The sequence below is a fragment of the Symphodus melops genome (assembly GCF_947650265.1).
Source record: "Symphodus melops genome assembly, chromosome: 19".
Classification (NCBI taxonomy): domain Eukaryota; kingdom Metazoa; phylum Chordata; class Actinopteri; order Labriformes; family Labridae; genus Symphodus; species Symphodus melops.
In genome coordinates this window covers 19,757,835-19,777,173 of record NC_136709.1, presented here as the reverse complement: position 1 = coordinate 19,777,173, position 19,339 = coordinate 19,757,835, and the positions used below count along the sequence as shown (strand labels likewise).

Genomic DNA, 19,339 nt, shown 5'->3' with positions numbered 1-19,339 from the left:
AGGACTACAATAAGGAGCAAGGTGAAACACGGTAAGATGTTTTGCAGATTATCATGGCCCTTTCTTCAAGCTAGCATACAATGTCAAAGAAGCTATAATATGCAGAAAGTGCCCAGAGTTCACCTCACTTCCCTGCACTTAAAGGGCCAAGCAATCTGATTGCTTTGGCTCAATTAGGTCACATCACAGGCGCTAATGAGCATTAAATGCTAAATGGTGTCCGTTTCGACCTCTTTGGGGAACTCGCTGAAGCTCATTAAAAGAGGTGACAGTCTGGATAAGAGCATCGGGAAATATGATCTCCAATCACGAGCCCGACACACACTGTTGAAGCGCACACTCGCAGACGCACACAAATATGAAAATGGAAAAACAATGCCATACAACAAACACCACTGTAATTGCTCATGCAAGTAATAGAGTGAAGTGTGAAATGAACAGGAATGGAGGCAGCCAATGAGGTTATTTGGTCTATCAAAGGCATCAACGCATGACTGGTCCGGACCTACAGGCTGGAAAAACCAAGCATGACATTGCTTGAATTTCTCTCTTATCTCGCTCTCTGCTCGAACACGAAGAAAGGACTCAAAAACAAATCCGGCATAAAGCAGAAACTGTCCTGATCATCACGTTCGAAACCTTTTCCCTGAGTCATAATGAGCAATTGATCATTTTGTGTCTGCCCAAAGAAACACAAAGGAATAAATAGCTTCCCATTCAGAGCATTTCCTCCCGTTATAGAGCTCAGGTTGTAACACCATGCTCTTCTTCCCTACAGCTGATGGTATCTGTCGCAGATAAAGCCGCCGTATTATTTTCAGCTGAAAGGATTTCCAAGTTGATATTTGTCTTTTTTTTGTTTTGTTTTTTTGTTGCTTTCTTTGCAATTATGAAAAATCTGTCTGGGTACGTGTGAGGGCGACAACATGTTATTCAGACGTTCTGCAACATCCTAGTGCTGCCTTTTGTACATTTCTCCTCAGGCCAGACGCAGAATGAAGAGATTAAGATAATTCTGCTACACAGGCCTCAGTTTAGAATGTGAAATGATGGATCCATGTTTTCCTGCTTCACTCTCCCTACGTGTGAATGTTCACATCCGTAGCGCTCAATGCTAACTGGATCTTGGAGACCTATTTGTTTACCACTTGGGCGATCCATTTGCTCTCCACAGTGATGCATTCTGGGTGTTAAAAAAGCAACTTTAACTACCAAGTGACGAGCATTCCTGCACACCTGCCTTTGTGACCCAAGGCTTAAAAAACGTACTTAAAAGTATGGCACTTTTATGGCGTTCTAACTTTATGAACGATACGAGTTATGCATAGCTGGGCGTGTTTCTGACGTAACTGACAGGTGGAAGAGATGTAACGTCAACATGGCAACCAGCATAATCCAGCTTCATAACACCTCTTTAGAAACCAACTGGTGACGCTAGACTACGTCCATGTTTTATTCAGTCTATGGTTCCAACTTTAACGGTCAAATGTTGTTTGTTTCTTGTTGAACACCGAATGTTAACTGAGTTTTGGGGAAATACTTAAAGCACCACTTGCTCGTTGAACTGTTTTCTAAAAGTTTCCAAAGTGATTCATTCAGGGAGTTACAACACCAGTGTTAACCACTGAATGTGTAGCATTCCTGCACACTCGCTTTGTCCTTACAAGGGTGAAAGAGTGTTATCTAATCCACGACCTGGCTTATCCTTACTCTCCACTGCAACTGGACTCCCAGGGTCAACTCCAAACGACGTGGCGCTGGTGGGCACTCATTCAGCTCTGCGGTTATTATTAGCCTAGCTAGCTCAGTCTCTCACAACAGCTGCCACTGCCCTGCAGCCAGCAACAACTCCCACTGAGGAACACATGCGAGCCATTTCACTGATGGAAACACAAAGCATTGTACCCACATGGGAAGATTTATACATCGAATTTCAAACAGCCCTCACAGATCAACACAGGCCATGACGCAGACAAGTGTTTACATGCGTGTCTGGCTCGTATCCCACCAGCTTCTCCAGCCTTCAGGTTTGAGCCGTTATCTCCGAATGAACAGTGACTTTCTGAAAGCTGGCTCCACGGAGCTCAAGTTTGTCCTTGTGCATCTCCGTCTCACCACATCACAGCGGTGGCAGGCCAACAAAGGCTTTTGTATTGCAGGGAGCTGTGCGACAAAAGCTACACAAGCACGCCGATAGCGTTGTGTTGACGGAGGGGAAAAAAGAGATTGAGAAAAGTCGAGAAAAGGCTGAGCTGGAGGAGGACAATTATGGAAAAGAGAAGGCAGCGTGGAAATGTTTGGAGTTTGAGACAGAGAGAGCATGTCGTATAAAGAGAATACAAGAGGAGATACATGGTGAACCCGGCGCTTAGAGAAATGAGAGGAAGGAGAGACTGTGTGGGCCGCGTCTGGATGGATGGATAGAGGGAAGTGGGATGTTGTGTCACCTGCTGGAGAGAGCTGTCTCGCTCCATCCAGACTTTAGATTTAGGAGCAGTCAGCTGCAGAGAGGAATAAGAGACTAAAGACAAAGAGGTGGAGGGGGCTGGGGATCCAGACTGAACCCTTTGGTCATCTGTTTTTCTTCCACAAGTGAAAAAACAGAGAAGAAACAACTGAAGCAACGTCACCACGCGTCCTTATTTGAGCACGCAAGCCAAATGTGACTGAATCCATTTATTCCTCCATGTAGTGCGTGTTTAATACGACCACAGTCGTGTTGTTGTCACATGTCGTAACCGTGTGTACTTTGATAGATTTATTAAGCATTCAGGAAGTCCTCATCAGTCTTCCTCTTTATCACTTCCTTCCCTTTTCCCCTTTGTCCCCTCTTCTGCTGAGCTGTCTCTCTTGTTCCAGCGTTATAGTCTCCAAAGGCAGATTGTTAGGACCAGCAATGAGGGGATTGTGCTGTGCAACAGAAATAAATGCCCCCCGGGGGAATGATTTGTCTTGTTCACGTCTGCCTGGCAGACTCTGTGCTCATCCAGGGAGCCACTGAGCATGTGCAGCGCAGGAAAGCACAATGGAGATTTATCTATCCACCTCTCCATATGCCAGGTGTCTGATTTACAGGCTTAATGCGAGAGTGCAGGAATATTGTAAACACCTTGAAAAAGCTGATTATACTCTGCTGTGAACCTTCTCTTTAAATATTGATAAAGTCTGCACAAATCTTACATCATGGTTTACTGTTGACGCTTCTGAGCTTACGTCTCCGATCTGAGTTTTTGCGTTCGATTGTTCGACTGATTACGCTTGTGTTTTAAGACCCTCGAGCCGACCTCCCACAGCAGGATCAATCCTTCTCTTCATCAGATGTGATCAATGAGAATTCTCTCCCTCTCTTTCTCTCACTCCCTTTTTTTTGTTTTTTTTTGTTTTTGCTTTCTTCCTCGCCCTCTTCCTCTCCGTCAGGTCTTATCACTCACAAACACTCTTTTCTTTCCCTGCTATGGGCCGGCAGGCGCACACACAAACAGGCAAACAGACAAGTAAACAAATACGGGCTCCTTCAGTAGGAGCCGGAATGGATCCACACTGTTAACAATCAGCGGCGACTGATGTAGAATCGGCTGGGCTTCTTTAAGCTGTATTGACACCCATGTGCTCGCCACAAGAGTAAGAGCGAGGAAGGAGGAGCGGGTGAAACTTGTTTACCTTCGGCCACTTTGAGTGCCCTGTACTGTAAAAATGCTGCTGTGATTTTGTCATTTCCTCCTGTTGATTGATGCTTAGCAGGTTTGAGGTGGGGATTTTTGGAGGTGTTGTTTTCCCACCAGAGCCCTCCATCACAACTCGCTCCAGCTGTCCCCCCACTCATCCACTATCCCTGACACCCCCCACCCCCCACCCCCCCTCAACAACAGGCGGGCCAACAGGCTTTCCCATCAGCAGATTGCCAAACCACTGGAGCATCTAGACTACAACACCCAAGGTGACCTTTAACAAAACAGAGAGTGGTGAATAACTGCAGTGGCAGAGAACAGAAAGGGTTATTGTGAACGCAGGAATGTTGGATTGAATTGTGATAGATTTTTCCTCATGCTGCTCCACTCCTCCAGCTGGCACTTCTGCCTTTAAGTGTGTGTGACTTGTACAGACTCCTTCTAGTGCTACGTCTTATTTTGTCGAGGGTTAGAAACGTTCGAAAGCTCTCTGCCTTCATGTCGTATCAAATAAAAGCGAGGTCCAATCTATGCATCTGAAAGTGTAAAGATTGACTTCTGTTTTGGCCGATTAAATTGCTCTGTCTTAATCACAAGTAGGTGTGAAATACAACACGATGAGTAGAAGTTTCCCAACACCATCCAGACGCCTCACTCACTTCTGCAATTGGATCCAGGGGACGGTGGAAGTTTTTGGTCCAGGACAACCATTTATACCAAAGTACAGGTCGAGTCTTCCATCGACACCAACCCAGTAAACACTGAAATATCTAAATTGATTAAAAGTTGTCTCAAAATGTGTTAGATACATATTTTACGTTGAGTACTTACATTAGCACCAAATGTTTTTTTTGTTGTTGTTTATTTATGTTTAAATGAATTCTCTTCCTCAGGTCGGTTTGGCCCGCTTGTCTTGACTGCGGTCATCTCGGAGTTCATTTTCATCGGGGGAGAAAGTGTTATTTATTTAGAGCCCCCTGGTGGCAGAATTTACACATCATGCATTAAAATAGTTTTCAGAAATAAAAGTTGTGATATTGGCACGTGGTTACAACATGTTTGCCACGATGAACAACCGAGCTGGACTTTTACGTCTTCAAATGACATCATGGGTGTTATTGTGACGTTTAAGACGTTCGCCCTGAAAGAAATCACTCGACCCATAAACTTGATCATTCCAACAGATTTAATCGATAACGACTCCAGGATAAAACGACCCGGGGATTAGATCGATTTTCTGCGTTCATCTCAACACGTTCCTCAATCACTTGGATTTTCACACCCTTCCTCTTCATCTTTGTCATCTGCAATTCCTCCTTTAGGTGATTTCCCTGTCAAATAAATAACATTCAGTCTTTCACAATAACAAATGCTCACACAGTATTCAATACGACGCTGCACAAAAAACAAGTACGAGTGCATCAGTGCATGAAGACACAAGCACCAGTAGGTCATTTGTCATGTCATGCTTATGATACGAGTTAAAATGAATAATAGGTACATTATGTGTTTCTCTGTATATGCTCTGTATGCGCTGTGGTTGCTAGAAGGACATTTATTTCTGTTGCGCTGTGCACACACCTTCCTCAAAATGTAAATGACCCAGATTCTGCCGGCACTTTCTTCCCCACAGACCCCAAAGAAGTAAGTGAAAAGAAAAAAGGGAGAGATGTTGTTCTTGTTTTTACGTGTGTGTGTGTGTGTGTGTGTGTGTGTGTGTGTTATCAGAGCCTGTGGGCCTCTGTTTGCCTCCTCCAGAGCGACAGCCGTTATCACAGAACCTTGCCTCGACAGCATTGCCGTCTTCTGCTCGCTTTCCTGCGGCGGAGGCCCCGAGGCAGGCTACGAAAATCTACGAGGCCCCTACTGAGGGCCCCATTGTCTCTGCCAGCGTACTTTCAGTTGAAAACCCAGGGCGCTCTCCAACTTCATTGTCAGTGACTTAACAGCTTCTCTTCAAAAGAGAGCTAAACGCATGTTCATTAATTATCTGGATCCTTGTTAATTGGATTAATTGTTGAATGGAAAGCGTGTTATTAAAAATGACGAAAACACAAGGGCAGGGAAAGCAAAAGAGGGGGGATTAATATCGCTTCTGTTTACTCTCGGGCTGTCAGAAGACACGCGCGCACACACACACACACACACACACACACAGCCAGGTATCTGCTCTCCCTGTCTATCGAAAGGTCTCTCTCTCTCTCTCTTTCCCTCTAACTCTGCGTCTCTATTTCACACACATATCAGCACACACACACACACACAGAAGCAGAATGTGACCCAACTTCGGAAGAATCAGCGCCAGGCAAGGTGCAAATTACCATGCGCACCGCTGAGATAAGAACTAAACCCATTTTCAAAACTCAGAATAAATGCCAGATTCTTTTTGATGCAAGAAGTCTGTGACTTTTCCCATCGCTTATATTCAAAGATTAAGGGAGGAAATAAAAGAGAAGCATAAAGTCAACACCATGAACAATTTAGCTATCTCCCAGCCATATGAAAAACAGGATTTCTCATTCCCCTGCCTATCTGCACACTCTTATCCACCAAAATCACTTATCACTGTTTGACTTCAAGGGATGTTTTTATCATTCATGGCTTGAAGATAGGGCGCTGTTATTGCAGACCATTTAGATGGCAGGACTAATGTTACATGTCCTGAGTAATTGGTGGAGGGGAAAATGACAAGACTCTATATTGGTATATCAGTCTTGGTCTCAAGACCGCTTTTTAAAGGTCTCGTCTCAAAAGCATTTTTACAGGTCTCGTCTCGGTCTCAGACTGGGCTGACCGGTCAAGTCCACCACTGATTGGCTATTTTAGGAAAAACACCAATTTCTAAAAGAACAAATAACTTTAATTCATTGGTAGTTTGGTTTTTATCTCCTGGTTAAGGCCTCAACCTTCCCAACCTTAAAAGTCTGACACAAGATGTTGATTTTCATTGATTTTTATTGTCTCGACTCGCCTTGGTTTCGATCTGGACTCTGTCTCGATCCCTAAATGTCTTGGTCTCATCTTGGAGCACTCTGGTCTTAAATATGTCTTGGTCTCTGTGATCACTGGTTGAAATGATGACACATTGTCTTTCAGAGATTGGATATGGACGTAGGATACTAAAGTATCAATCACATGTACATTCATATACAAACAGTTAAAACCTAGCTTCAAATACCAACATGATTTTTGACGTCTGTTTAAAGACCATCACGATCATTTTGAAAGCTAATATCTTCAGCAATTTCAGCAATAACTAAGTGTGGTTGTATGTATACACTGGCTGAAGAAGCAGAGACACAGGATCCAGTGAATGTGTTGTGCTGGTTGTTAAGGCAACTGTATCTGTCCGCCTGCTTTGATGTGGCGGCTGCTGTCGCCTCCTGCACTCCCAAATGCCGTTATCAGGGGCCGGAGGACTGATTCCAAATATTTTATTTATTTATTTTTTGGGGGGGGGAGTTTTTTCTGTGTGAGATGGGAGATTGACAGTGGAATAATATGTTTGGCACTTTATCGAAGAAATGTTGGTCCTAAATGGCAAATTGACTTGAGCTCGTATACATCTTTTCTAATCTTCTGAGTATTTCATGCCGCAGGTCACACCTACACATTAACACACTGATTGCAGAGGGTCCTATGTGAAGTGACCATCAAGAGTAGCTAATCCCATTCATATGCTGCCGAAAAATCAGCAGGGGTTACTTGGGTTTAGGTGTCAAACTCAAAGGAACAATGCAAGAGCATGTGGGATTGAACCCCCGACCTCCTGGTTGGTAGACAGCTAAATCTACCAACTAAACAAGATAAACCCAAAGAGATTGACTGATTGAGTTATTTTTGTAGAATAAATAGGACTGTCTGCATTTATAGCTGATCACAATTAAGGACTGAAATTCATTCATTTTTTTACTAATTAATCACATGATATTTTGTCCCTTTTGGCACACCGTAGCCTCCGCAGCGTCTCCCTGTAGTCACAGTGATAGAAAGGAACGCCACCGCTACATCTTTGAATGTCTCATTTCACTAAAAAAAAACAAAAAGTCCCAGACTCCTCAGCTGACGAGTCCAAAGTAATGACATCAATCATCACATTGTACTTTAAATCAGTAACATTCAAAATAAAAGCCTGACAATTTTTTATTTACAAAACTGTGCAACATTAAAGTCAATGTATCGCTGTTCCAGCACCCTTGAGGGGTTTGACTTTTTTCACCAAGACATGTGGGTGAGCAGTAAGCGGACAAACTGAGTGAGGGCCAAGGTCAGGGCTCAGATTTAGCCGGGCCCCTCTTAGCCAACAGCTGTTAAAATCAAAACGGGCCACTTGTGGTTTATTTTCACGCTGGGCAGGATGCGAGAAACCGGAGGTAGCTGGTTCGTGTGTGTGTTCCATTGATCAGGGATGTTAATCTTCGGAGGATATGTTGAAAGGTCCTCCCAAGGACAGGACAATGAAAAGGCTCTATTGATCAGGGGAATGTTGATCAATCGGTCCCAAGACAGATAACAAGATGTACACGTCTTGAGTAAGGCATCGTGTCATGGACAGCACAGCTTACCTTTTTTCCCTTCATATTTCAGCACCTATAGGTGAAACTAACACAGATTCATACGCTGCTCTTGACCTTTATATCACTTCTGCCAGGCACAAGTCATGTGTATAAAGGACCCTATAGAACATACGTTTGGCTCACATATGACCAATAAAACCAGATTAGTAGAACCAACCATACACTTCAATGCTGAGCTAAGAATTGCACCATAGCTCGTTAAATCCAAAAAGAAAGAAAGGGCTGCAGTACTTTTAAGTCTACTGGAATGTTGTTTTCACACTGGATCTACAACACATAGGACTGTGCTGATCTTGTGCAACACGTAAGACATAACCTCTTAAAGAGTTCAACATCATAGAGCCTTTGAGACTTTCTAGTTAAGGTAACTGTGGGATTTGTTAAAACTTTCTAAAGCATTTTCTTTTTAAAAGTTATAATACTTAAATTTGTTAAAAAATAAAAAAATACAAGCTGGAACTTGAGCTAAAAAATACAAAACAGAAATAAGTGCAAAGCCAAACTGGCTGAAACTGTCTAATGAATAAATAATGAATACAAATTTTTCACATAATACACATAAAAGTACCAAGCTAAAATAGAGCAATTCAAAAGAAAGAATTACACCAACATTTCTCCTTTAGTCCAAAAGGGTAAACGTTGCTGCCTTCAAAATAAAAAAAAGACAGAAAATAAAACCTCATGACACTTCTCTTTTCACTCTCAGTCCAATAAAAAGGTTGTAAAGAAAAAAAATGGTTCCTATTATTGAAAAACATTTCGCCTGTTGGGGTTAAATTTTAAATGCCGTAATGGAGCCATTTGTGAGGAAGAAAGAAGTAATGCGAGCTATTCCACTCCTGTAGTGTAAAAGTGCATTCCTGCGCACTGCAGACGATTGGGTGGAATGCCTGTCCGTCATTGTACAATCGAGGGCCCCGCCCCGCCCTTCTGGCTCGGTTGTGAGCGCTCATTGGTCGTTCCATTAGTCCCCCTGAAATCCCTTCTGGCCAATCGCCGTTGAGGAGGACGTAGGCTTTCCGGTGGAACGCTCTGCCTCGCGCCTACAGTGGTGGAATCGAACGTCCTCGAGCGCACACGGCGTAGAGGAGAGTACGGCGCGCGAGCCTCTGGAAGGAAGATAACGGTTTCTTTTTGTTGGCCCCCTCTCCACTCTCAAAACAAGAACAAACCAAACCTGCTTTTTTTTTAAGGGGGGGTTTTACAGAATCTTCTCATCTCAAGGAGGGAGGGGAAGCGAGGGGATTGGAGCCGCAAGTTTTTTTTTTTCTTTTTTCGTTTTTTTCTTTCTTCTTCTTCTCCCCTAAAAAAAAGAGGATTCTGTATTTCCGCCGGTGGTTTGTTCTCCGTCACTCGCCGCAAAGATGATGGTCGGAGAGGTCGAAGTGAAGGAGCGACCGAGGCCGAGTCCCGACTATTTGATGCAGTTATTAAATGAGAAGAAGCTCATGACCAGTTTGCCAAATCTCTGCGGCATCTTCACACACCTGGAACGGCTTCTCGATGAAGGTAAGGGGGTGGGGGGGTCTGGACTGGAGCGGTCGGAGGGTGGTGGCGGGGGGGGGAAGCGTGACCACGGCGCAGTCCGGTGTCGGTGCGACTTCACACGGCTGGGCGTCCCTTCTGCATTACGGTCTTGCCAGTCACGGATACACCAATATTTCAGACCGTGGCAGTAGACGGTCACACTTACAACTCCAACCTAAAACAACAACAGCCACATTAAAAACAAATCATGTGGTAACCATGTGGAGTTATGTTGCCAACGTTGGTTTCCATGGAGTTTAGTTTCTCCTCCTGACTTTGTGGCGACGAGGCAAAAAAAACTTTCTTTGACTCGTTTAGAAAACCCCCACAGATCTTTCTTTGTCAATGAATTCACAAAAACTCTCAGGTGAAAGTTTTTTTTTTAGCTGTATCTCACGGGAATCTTTTTAATTTTAATTTTAAAATAAATTAGCTCGGGCCCTGTTTCCACATGTTCCGGAGAAATGTAGCTTCGAGGGTTAGCCACATTTTTCGGCTAGCATCGAGTCTGCGTTGTGTTTGAACTCTGGAGGAACCAAAAGACTGAAGAATTCACGTAGCATGTGATTCCACTAACTAAACACTTAAACATGCATTCAATCGTTTTCAAAACAAAGAGGAAGAAGAGTGTGACAAAAAGAGTAGACTTTTCCTATTTGTGCTTCCAGAGGTTTGTTTTTGTTAAGTAGTTGCCCCAGCGGCCAAGCTTAAAGCACGGAGGAATGTGGCTGCTTGTTGCCCAAACAATGGCCCGTGATTTGCTGCTGTTGCTGGGAGGAGGGGGGGTGCACTAAGATTATTGCAGCCCGTCTAACTTTTCATTACACTGAGCAGCAGCTCGGTTTGTTTCTCTTCCTCTTTTTTTTTTGCTGCTGCAGTATTTGCTCTGTTTCTCCCGGTTAGATTTCCCTTCTCTTACTGCAGCAGTCGCCGTGGGGGTTTTTTTTGCAACTCCAGCTACCAAAAAAACGTCGCCTTTTGTCGGTGACGCCGTCCAGACATGGTCTGTCTACCTGTATATCCTGCTCCCCGTTACTTATCTTTGGCACGATGAGCTGCGGTGGTAAACACGGCTTATTCGCCGTATATGTTGATAGTATCACTAACATAATCTGGTCTAAGCGGAAGGTAGGATTGGTGGTTTATGTAACTGAGCTGGGGACACTAGAGAGCGCCACAGCCGCCCTAGCAGACTGTCCCCATGCTGAGAGACCACGACACTGAAGATTTAAAAAAAAACAACAACACGCATTTTTGAGCACTTCACGGCATGAATGAGTGCTTTCTTCACAGACAGCATTAGATTTATAGAGCAGCTCCTAGTTTCGGCTGCGTGTCTGGATGAGGAGGTGTTGTAGTATGTAGTTGCTGAACCGGTCTGCAAGGATTTTCCTGTTCTCTCTTGCTCGGTGGTAAACAAGACACTTAAAGGACACAAAGTGGACTATTTCCTCTTACTGCAGAACTACATCAGTACAAGAATAACATTGCACAACTCTAGAAAACAGTCTCTGAATTAAGTACGAGTTGTAATATTTAGGTGATAAATGCACTTCAACATCTAAATATTTACCCCATTTATGATCACACCCCACCAAACAAATCATAGCAATTCCAGACATGAATTTTTTTCAGGGATTATAATTTCCCCTGATGTATTTGCATCCAAATCTCCCAATAAAATGATCATCTTTAATCTATGCATGTTTTTAACATCTTTCTAAAAAGGCTTCAGTGATTGTTTTTCTGATTCTAAACAGACTCTTGAGGTTTCGTTTCTCTTTTTTCCTCTCTTTTAGACGGGTCATGTCTTTCTTCTACCCCTGCTCCTCATCTTGTTATTAACCATCCTCCATAGTCAGAGATCATACACTGTCTGTGTATCTTTTCATTCACACTTTACTCAACAGCTCAGCGCACATCTTTGAGCGTGTACTCGGCAGTTTACAAGAACAAATCATGTGAATTGATTTTTAAACGTATTGCTTTTAACTTTGTGTTAAAGTGTAACTCCGAAAGTCGAATTGTATTTTCAACTTGTATTGTTTTCATATACGTGGACTGTGAACCCTGGAAAATCACAAAACTTATGTTTTGCTTAAAGTGTGACATGTTTTTTAGTTGGTCCCTAAATCTCGTAGTAGTCAGAAGGATCATTTCTAGCTCTGCTGAGACAATGTGCTGTTCCTTGGCTATATTTGAACCCTTTTTAAACTCGGTTTATAGTGACTTTTCTTCAGGTTTTCGGTGCATTCCCTACTCGCTTAAACCTCCGAATCTGTGACTGTGACTACGGGGTCTAAAGTAGGAGAGGGGAGACGCTGGCTGAAGTCGTGAACGTCTGTTAGTAAGCCTGTTTAAAACATTTAAATGTAACGCATTATAAAAACTAAATATGTCCTGTGGGAATTTACAGATGTTTTCCTTTTCTTCCTGTGGGATAATAAAATATATTGAGCTGATGTCAGAAATAGAAAGTTTTTGATTTGTATTCTCTAGAAGCCTTTCCAGCATTTTGTTTGACGGTCTTGCAGTGTTTGTTGTTTGGACGAGCCGGGGAGATAATTTCAGAGAAGAACTATACCGCTGATTTCATGCAGCTCTTTAAAATAAAAATAAAAATAAAAAAGATCATTGTGACCTCCTCTGTTGTTTACAAAATCACAGTGGGGTCACTGGTGACCCGCCAATGTCTGCCTCATGAGTCTGGGGTTTACAAGGGTTTCCACAGCACCAGCCCAAACTTTAAACCACCGCCAAATGTTGCGTTTGTGTGTGATGAAAGCCACCCGGGTGCAGAGCAGCTCTGTCTGACTGTCTGGTTCCTGTTAGAGGCGGTTTGCTTTGCTTTTCTTCTCTGGACGTGGCTCAGGCTCACATGTCATATTCCAGTTTCAGCCCCCTGCCGGTGTGTCGGTCCCAACTCAGGTTAATGCTAAACACCCGGTCCAGAATCTGTTCTTTGAATGAATCTATAAAAGCTTGCTACTACTTTTAAAATGGATCTATCTTTGTTCTCCATGTGCTGCATTCGGTTAAGAAGATGAATAACTGCATTTTTAGAAATCCTTTGGAAAGTTATTTCTTAGTGTTTCCCTTTAATAGTCCTTGAAGTTAATTGTTTTTCGACTGGTTTGAATGTTTTTGATGACGCAGCATGTTTTGTTAATGTTCTCTTTGCCAGCAGTGAAGATAAACATCACACTCGACTGCGACTTCCAGTCCAGACAGGAGAGACTCCAGAAGGGGAAGCTTGTGTTGTTGTGGTGGAATTACTTTTTTAACCTCAAATGTTTTTTTTTTTTGTGTGTGTGGTCCCTCTGGGTAGTTTTCTGTGTAACGGAGACTCGTCCTCTCAGTTCTGTCTTATCGAAAGCGTTTGTCTTGTCAACGTGACAGGAGAAAGTATGTGCTACATGAAAAGCTATCGATCTGCGAAGCTCAAGCAGAGTTGGAAACAAAACCCGCTCTTTGGAAGTGCCTTTACAGAGACTAACATCTTAAAAGCCATCTTTTTTTAAATTATTGTTTTCTATGAATTAAAGCCTTTTGAGCTGTCGACCAAACGGTTTGTCTCTCAGGAGTCGACCGTCCGGACAGCTGCACACGTCTCCCTCACCCTCCCAACATCTTGTGCATGTGGACACAGCTGTCCGAGGCCCGAGAAAGCCGACACCACCCTTGTGCGTGACGATCGCCCCGCCCTTGGCATCCCTGTTACGTTCCCAATATGAATGTACTCCCTCAAGGTCACTCCGGCCGATTGACAGGCCCTCCTTTGAAACCCCCTTGCGTTGCAGTTGTTCATCTCCCCGAGGTGACACCTGCTATGGAGGGTTTTTTTCTTTCTCTTTACGATCTGCCAACCAACAAGCGGCTTCAAATTGCTATATTTTCTCTTGGCAGGAGGAGACAGCCCATATAACATCTAGAGATATAGCCTGGTAGCGGCGTGTGGACTCTGCTGTAGGGTAGCGGCACGAGGGACACGGTCTGGACGTTTTTTTGTTGTCACAAAATGCTGTGAATGTTTTCAAAGGGCAACGGTTCAGTCTGATTGATGGAAAATATTAATTCCAGGTCTCCTTAGTTTTCCAAACATGCTCATTATTTAGTTTTGTTTGTATGGCAGATTAAAGGATCCTTTGTTTCATCGCACCACTGCGCTGCACCGTACCATTTGTTCCTGGCAACAACATCCCCCTTTGCATATGTCTGCTGGTTTGTCTCTGTGTGTTGTGATTTAACGGGACCTTCCCTGGAGAGCTGTCAGCATTCAGAGGACAAACTGTCTGCTGTCCACCGTGGTGCCTGAGTAGGAAACAGGTCCTCTGGGAACAGCTGTTTAGGAAACAGATTTTGACAAATGGGATGCGTTTGGTTTTCTCCCCGATGTCCCATATTTCCCCACAATCTTTCTATCTCTCCCCCATTTTGTTGTTACCATGCTGTTTTCTCCCTAGATGTTGACCCTTGGTATGGGGGGGGGGGGGGGGGTGGAGGGGGGAGACCTTAACTAACCTCTGACATGCAATCAATTTAGCAGCTAATAAGACAGAGTGCAGTCTGCTAAGTAAGACACCGCCTTGAGCCGCACTGATAGAGACGGACGTGAAGAGAGAATCGAGGGTGTTAAACCGGGGCTGTTGTTGCAAAGCAGAAACCTGTTATATCCTCCCTCCACAAACCCCTCTCTCTTCTCCCCACATTCTCTCCCAAAGCACCACTTATAAGCTGGAATTTAATTAACCGAGAGCCATTCTGTGAGCTGGTTTACTGAGCCGTTGCCACCAGTGTGAGAAAGCAGAATAGGAGGCTTTGTGCTGTTTTTCTCTCCGTCGGCTTCTCTCTTGCCCTGGTGCGGTGTCTCTCTCTCTCTCTCTCTCTCTCTCTCTCTCTCTCTCTCTCTCTCTCTCTCTCTCTCTCCTCCCTGGTAATAAATTAGCTGGTGGCATCAGTCTGACAGGGTGAGGGGGTAGAGGTTGTGGTTGGACCCACTGTCGCCTTCCCTTTCTTCAACCTGAGGTGCCTCTCCCTTCCTATCCAGCAGCCCCCACCACACCGCCTATGTGGGCTTCTGTCTTTGTCCTAACTCCAACCCCGGACCCATCTCGCTGGTCCCTCTCTACTCCAGGGAACCTGAACCCCCCCCACACACACACACACACACACACCCCAGTGGGTGTTGTATGATAAAGTCATCCAGCGACAGCTCTGGCCTCTTATCTCAGGCCTCAATCCCGTGAGTGCTGGGGCCTGCTTATCATCGCCACCGCCGCCGCTGCCTGGCCTCCCGTCTTCGTGCCCTCACTATCTGGTCCGCTGTCGCCAAAACTAAGTGTCTTTCCTTCGATTACTCCTGGCTGTTAGTCAACACGTGACCAGCTGCAGCTATGTCTCCTTTATTTCTTATGCTTCGAGCCTTAAGACAGTCAAATCTGGTTAATGTTAATAGTGTGACAGGGTAATAACTGAATTTCACTTTCTAAGCACGACACACAGTTATGTGCGCGCGTGTGTGTGTGCGCCAGATGATGACAAGCTGTTCTAAAACAGGAACATGAATAAGGGAATGTTGTAATTATTATGTCACAAGACTCTCCTGGCACAGACTTGTTTTTACTGAGACTATAGCGCCTCCCATTGCCCTTGACCCCACTTGTGTTCGTTTTTTTTTTGTGTGTGTTTTGGAATCCAGAAACTTCTGCGAGAGGTAACGCCCGTTTCAGACGGAAAAGTGTTCTGGGAAAGGCAGTAGTTTGTTTTTCCTTCAGACAGACGAGGAGAAGGAGGGAGAGCTGTTTTTATGCTTTGGTCACAAGACAAGCCCTTCCTTTTTTTTTTTTTTACCCTCCCCCACATAGGTGGCTCTGTCTCTCGGCTTTCTTTTGACTAATTTAGAATTTAGTCATGAATCTTTCACCTGTACTTTTATTTAGAGCAGCAAGAAACTTGCACAATATTTCTTTGTATTTATCCCAGTTTGTGTCGTATGTATGGGCCCCACCCAGTTACATTCTTGACATGCTTGAAATAGCTCTCCCCACCTCTCGCTCAAAGCACTCCCCTTGTTTTCTTCCTCCATATTTTCCTTAAATCCCTGAACTGTCACAAAAAAAAAGCTATCTCACAATTAGTCTTGTACCTGGTGTGATACCAGCAACGTTTGTCACAACGTTTGTCACTAAGTCCTGCTGCTTTCTCCGTTTTTATCATGACAGGAGGTGGAAAAAAAAAAAAGATCTGAATGCTCACTCTGTTCCTCTCTTACCCTCCCGCCCTCCTCCACATTCATTTTTTTCTGCCTCTCCTTTCAGAGGAGGAATGGCAACCGAGCGCTGGCAGCCAGCTCAGGAATTTTACCAGGAGCACAGTCGGAGCACTTAACCTCCAGCCTGGTGTTTGTTTTCCCCACACACTCTCTTCTGGAGTTTTTTTTAGTTTTTTTTAGCTCTGCTTTAGGTGAACGCCGTGCACAGTGAGGACGACAAACTGTGACTTTGATTTGAATCTTCTAGTTTGATTCTGAATATGTCAAAGTGTGATCGGGTTTTTGCTCCGAGGCTAAAAGCTCCTTTTGCTCTCGTATGAGCATATCAGAGACCAGAAATTATTACTTAAACGTTCTTTTTGCAGCCCCCCCCCCCCCGCCTGACTGTGACTGTTTTTCTATGCAGCCTCTTCCTCCTCGAACTGTGGAAACTCCCCAGTGGATGGTTCTGCATGTGATTTGCAGCCTTTGCGTCGACTTGTCAGTCGCAGTGCTGGCCGATAAATCAAAGATGAATAATTGACCTGTCCCTCAGCCGCCTGTGTTGTTTCTGTGAGGCTCGGCGAGAGCAGGTTGTCGTGGTGCCATAACCTTCACTAAGGGCCACAGACTGAGGTGGCAAGCGTTGAAGAGCTTTCGCTGTAGGCTTCTGTCATCAAATATGAAGCGCCAGGAACTCCAACTGCAAACCAATCTCAGCTTCCTCTGTGAATCTGTAGAGCTTCAAGATGTTTTCAAGACATTTCAGAATCCATGTTTTCCTCTTGGTCGAACTCTTTTCCTCTCATCTGCCCTTTTGATTTTGCTAAAAAGACCCTGCAGCTGTTTAATTTGCGCTCTGGTTAAAAAGCGTATACATGTTTACTGTAACTGAACATCTTTCATAAGTCTGTAAACAACTTTCCACTCTCCAGGCTTAAAAGGACAAATAGTGATATTCTAGTCTGTGCCCAACATTTGAATGATATTCTACGCAGCAGTGATGGTTGGAGCTTTTTCGAACAGTTTGCCAATCATGTTTTGTTTGCACTTCTCCGAGGGTTGTTGTTTCACCGCCTTTGTACGGTGAATGCAGATGATGTCTCGTAAAGAGGTCTGCAGCACTCTTTTTCTACACGCCGTCGTCCCTTTGGGTCCTCTCTGCTCTGGCTTTGAATAAAATTGACATATTGTGTGAAAATCTTTGTGACATGTGTTGGACTACCTCGGGAGAGTTTTGCAGCTCTGAGCAGAACAAATTGAGGTTTTGTCGACATCGTTCCAAACAGCTGTAAATATTCTTTGAATGTTGTTTGGTGAGAAGGTGGAAGCAGAAGTGAACCTGCACTTTTAATCTTTATTTCACTCTCGTATATGCTTGCTAACCACTCTGCTCCTACTTAATGCATTGTTTAAATATCAATCTATTGCATGGATATTTACTGAAATTACCATGCATGCCACGAAAGCATCTTGTACTTGACGGTAACTATACTACTGGATACTAGCATGCTAAATTAGCCTCTTTTTTTTACTGTAGGTGTCTTTAGGTGCAGCTTAAAGAACCCTAAAGTCTATTTTAAGAGGTTGGATCACATGCGAAGTGTAAAGCTCGTCTCTGAGGGGGGAAGGAGAGTAAAGCGAACCTCAAAGCGATCATTCCAAAAGGCTTTTTCTAAGTACAGTGTGAGACAGTGAGCTAGCCTGCTGTAAATGTGCTAGTGTGCATGTTGGGGATAGTGGTGAAAGAAAACTCCACACTGAAGTTATCCAAGTTCATGGTGTTTCGAACCACCTGTCCCAGCCTACCCTACCCTCAGTCTCACCTTTCACTCTGTGCAGGCCTGTGATTGGATAGAAGAAGCAGTGTGCTCTGCTTGTTGTGAAACGTTGGAGTTCATGAAGGAATGTCTACATTTGTTTTTAATCCACCGCCTGAGCCTCCTACTCAGTGTCACCGCCACTGTCACACTAGCACTAACAAGAATAAGCGTACATGTGTTGGACACTTGTGTTTTACGTTGGCTGTCTGCCCTGCAGTCGCGTGCCGTAATATAAAACATAATTTGCTTCGCATAATTTTTGCCCATGTGCAACACGCCCAGCTTTAAGAAGCAAACGGATGAAGTCAGGGCTGCTCCCACTGCAAGTGGAACAGTTTTGTGACTGTTATGTTTGTTCAGCATTTGTCGCTGCCTGTTGTCTGTTTGTGGTGAGGCTTAAGTCTGTCTGTCCTTATCAGTTCAGTGGTTGCGAGGAGATTACGGAGCAGAAACAATGGCTGGTTTTGTATGATTAGGCTCTAATTGTTGAAACAAAGAGCCTGTTTAGCACCATGTGTAACATAGGGACGACTGGCACACAAACCCACACGTATCTGGCAGGAAAGAATGTGTATAGAAGGGTTAGTGAGCATGAACCCTGTCTCCGCTCAGTCGTTTGATTGTGTTCGCGAAAGGGAAAGACGAGCGAGGCCGCCCAGAACGATGGGAGGATGGTGGGTGTGATAAAGAAGAGTCGGGGGTAGGGGGGGGGGGGGGTAGAGACAGAGGATTCCTATGTGCTGTGAATGAGGTCATCTGCTCAGCTATGAGGAAGGTCAACGACCCCTCCCTCAGCTGTGCACTCCACCGTTCTGTCTCTGCCTTCCTCCCCCTCAGCTAATGATGCACAATGGCTTTTTGTGCTTTAATGGGCCAGACGCAAACAACAGGTCATTCCTGCCAGTTCACGTCGGAGAATGCACACAAGTGCTGTCTGTAAGAAATCTGCACCGTGCACTCTGTTGCTCTCGATGGAGACAAAACCTGCAGCACGCTACGTGTAGTAAAGAACGATCCAGACCTTCTTAGGACTGCTTTGAAGGAACCTTTTAACTGGGATTTTACAAAATAATGAATCAAAATGATTATGCAAAGGAAGGAAGTTTACAAGGCCCTTTTAACCTGATCATATCTGCCAATACTTTAACCCCAAGATACTTTTATGGATGTTTTCATTTTCTTAAAAACTCCTCGATGCATTCATAACTTTTAAAAGAGAACATGAACATTTAGTTTTCAAATCATTCGCCATATTCTTGCACATTTTGCAATCCTTAAGAAGAACTTTTCCAGTCCATTTATTCTTTCATGTAGTCCTGTTGCAGAGCACATTTTCATTGCTCTTTGTTGGTTACGAGGAGATCAAAAGCCAACATCCAAGGTGAATGACTTTGCTGTGCTGTTTTTCATGTCCTGTCCTGCAGCAGAGCTGGGCACTGTTTGAAAAGTTGGAAGGCTTCTCAGTAGCTAGCACCCGCTAACGAAGCTTTCAAG

General features: G+C 44.2%; 1 protein-coding gene and 1 long non-coding RNA gene across 10 annotated transcripts in view; both read left to right on the top strand.

Moving 5' to 3' along the window:
• The first annotated feature begins 3,842 nt into the window (after positions 1-3,842).
• On the top strand, positions 3,843-4,708 carry LOC306840907. The gene is made up of 2 exons (XR_013781400.1): positions 3,843-4,422; positions 4,562-4,708. It is a non-coding gene; the product is annotated as an uncharacterized lncRNA (long non-coding RNA).
• Positions 4,709-7,816: 3,108 nt separating this feature from the next.
• qkia (QKI, KH domain containing, RNA binding a) overlaps positions 7,817-19,339 on the top strand; it is a 72,212-nt gene continuing 60,689 nt past the window's right edge. For 2 of the 9 annotated variants that reach the window (XM_079369403.1, XM_079369404.1), the window contains exon 1: positions 7,817-9,754. In XM_079369403.1, the coding sequence (XP_079225529.1) occupies positions 9,610-9,754 (145 nt within the window). In that variant the 5' untranslated portion in view covers positions 7,817-9,609. The remainder of the gene's footprint in view (positions 9,755-19,339) is intronic. The other 7 variants (XM_079369402.1, XM_079369401.1, XM_079369407.1 and 4 more) reach the window with 6 other exon arrangements.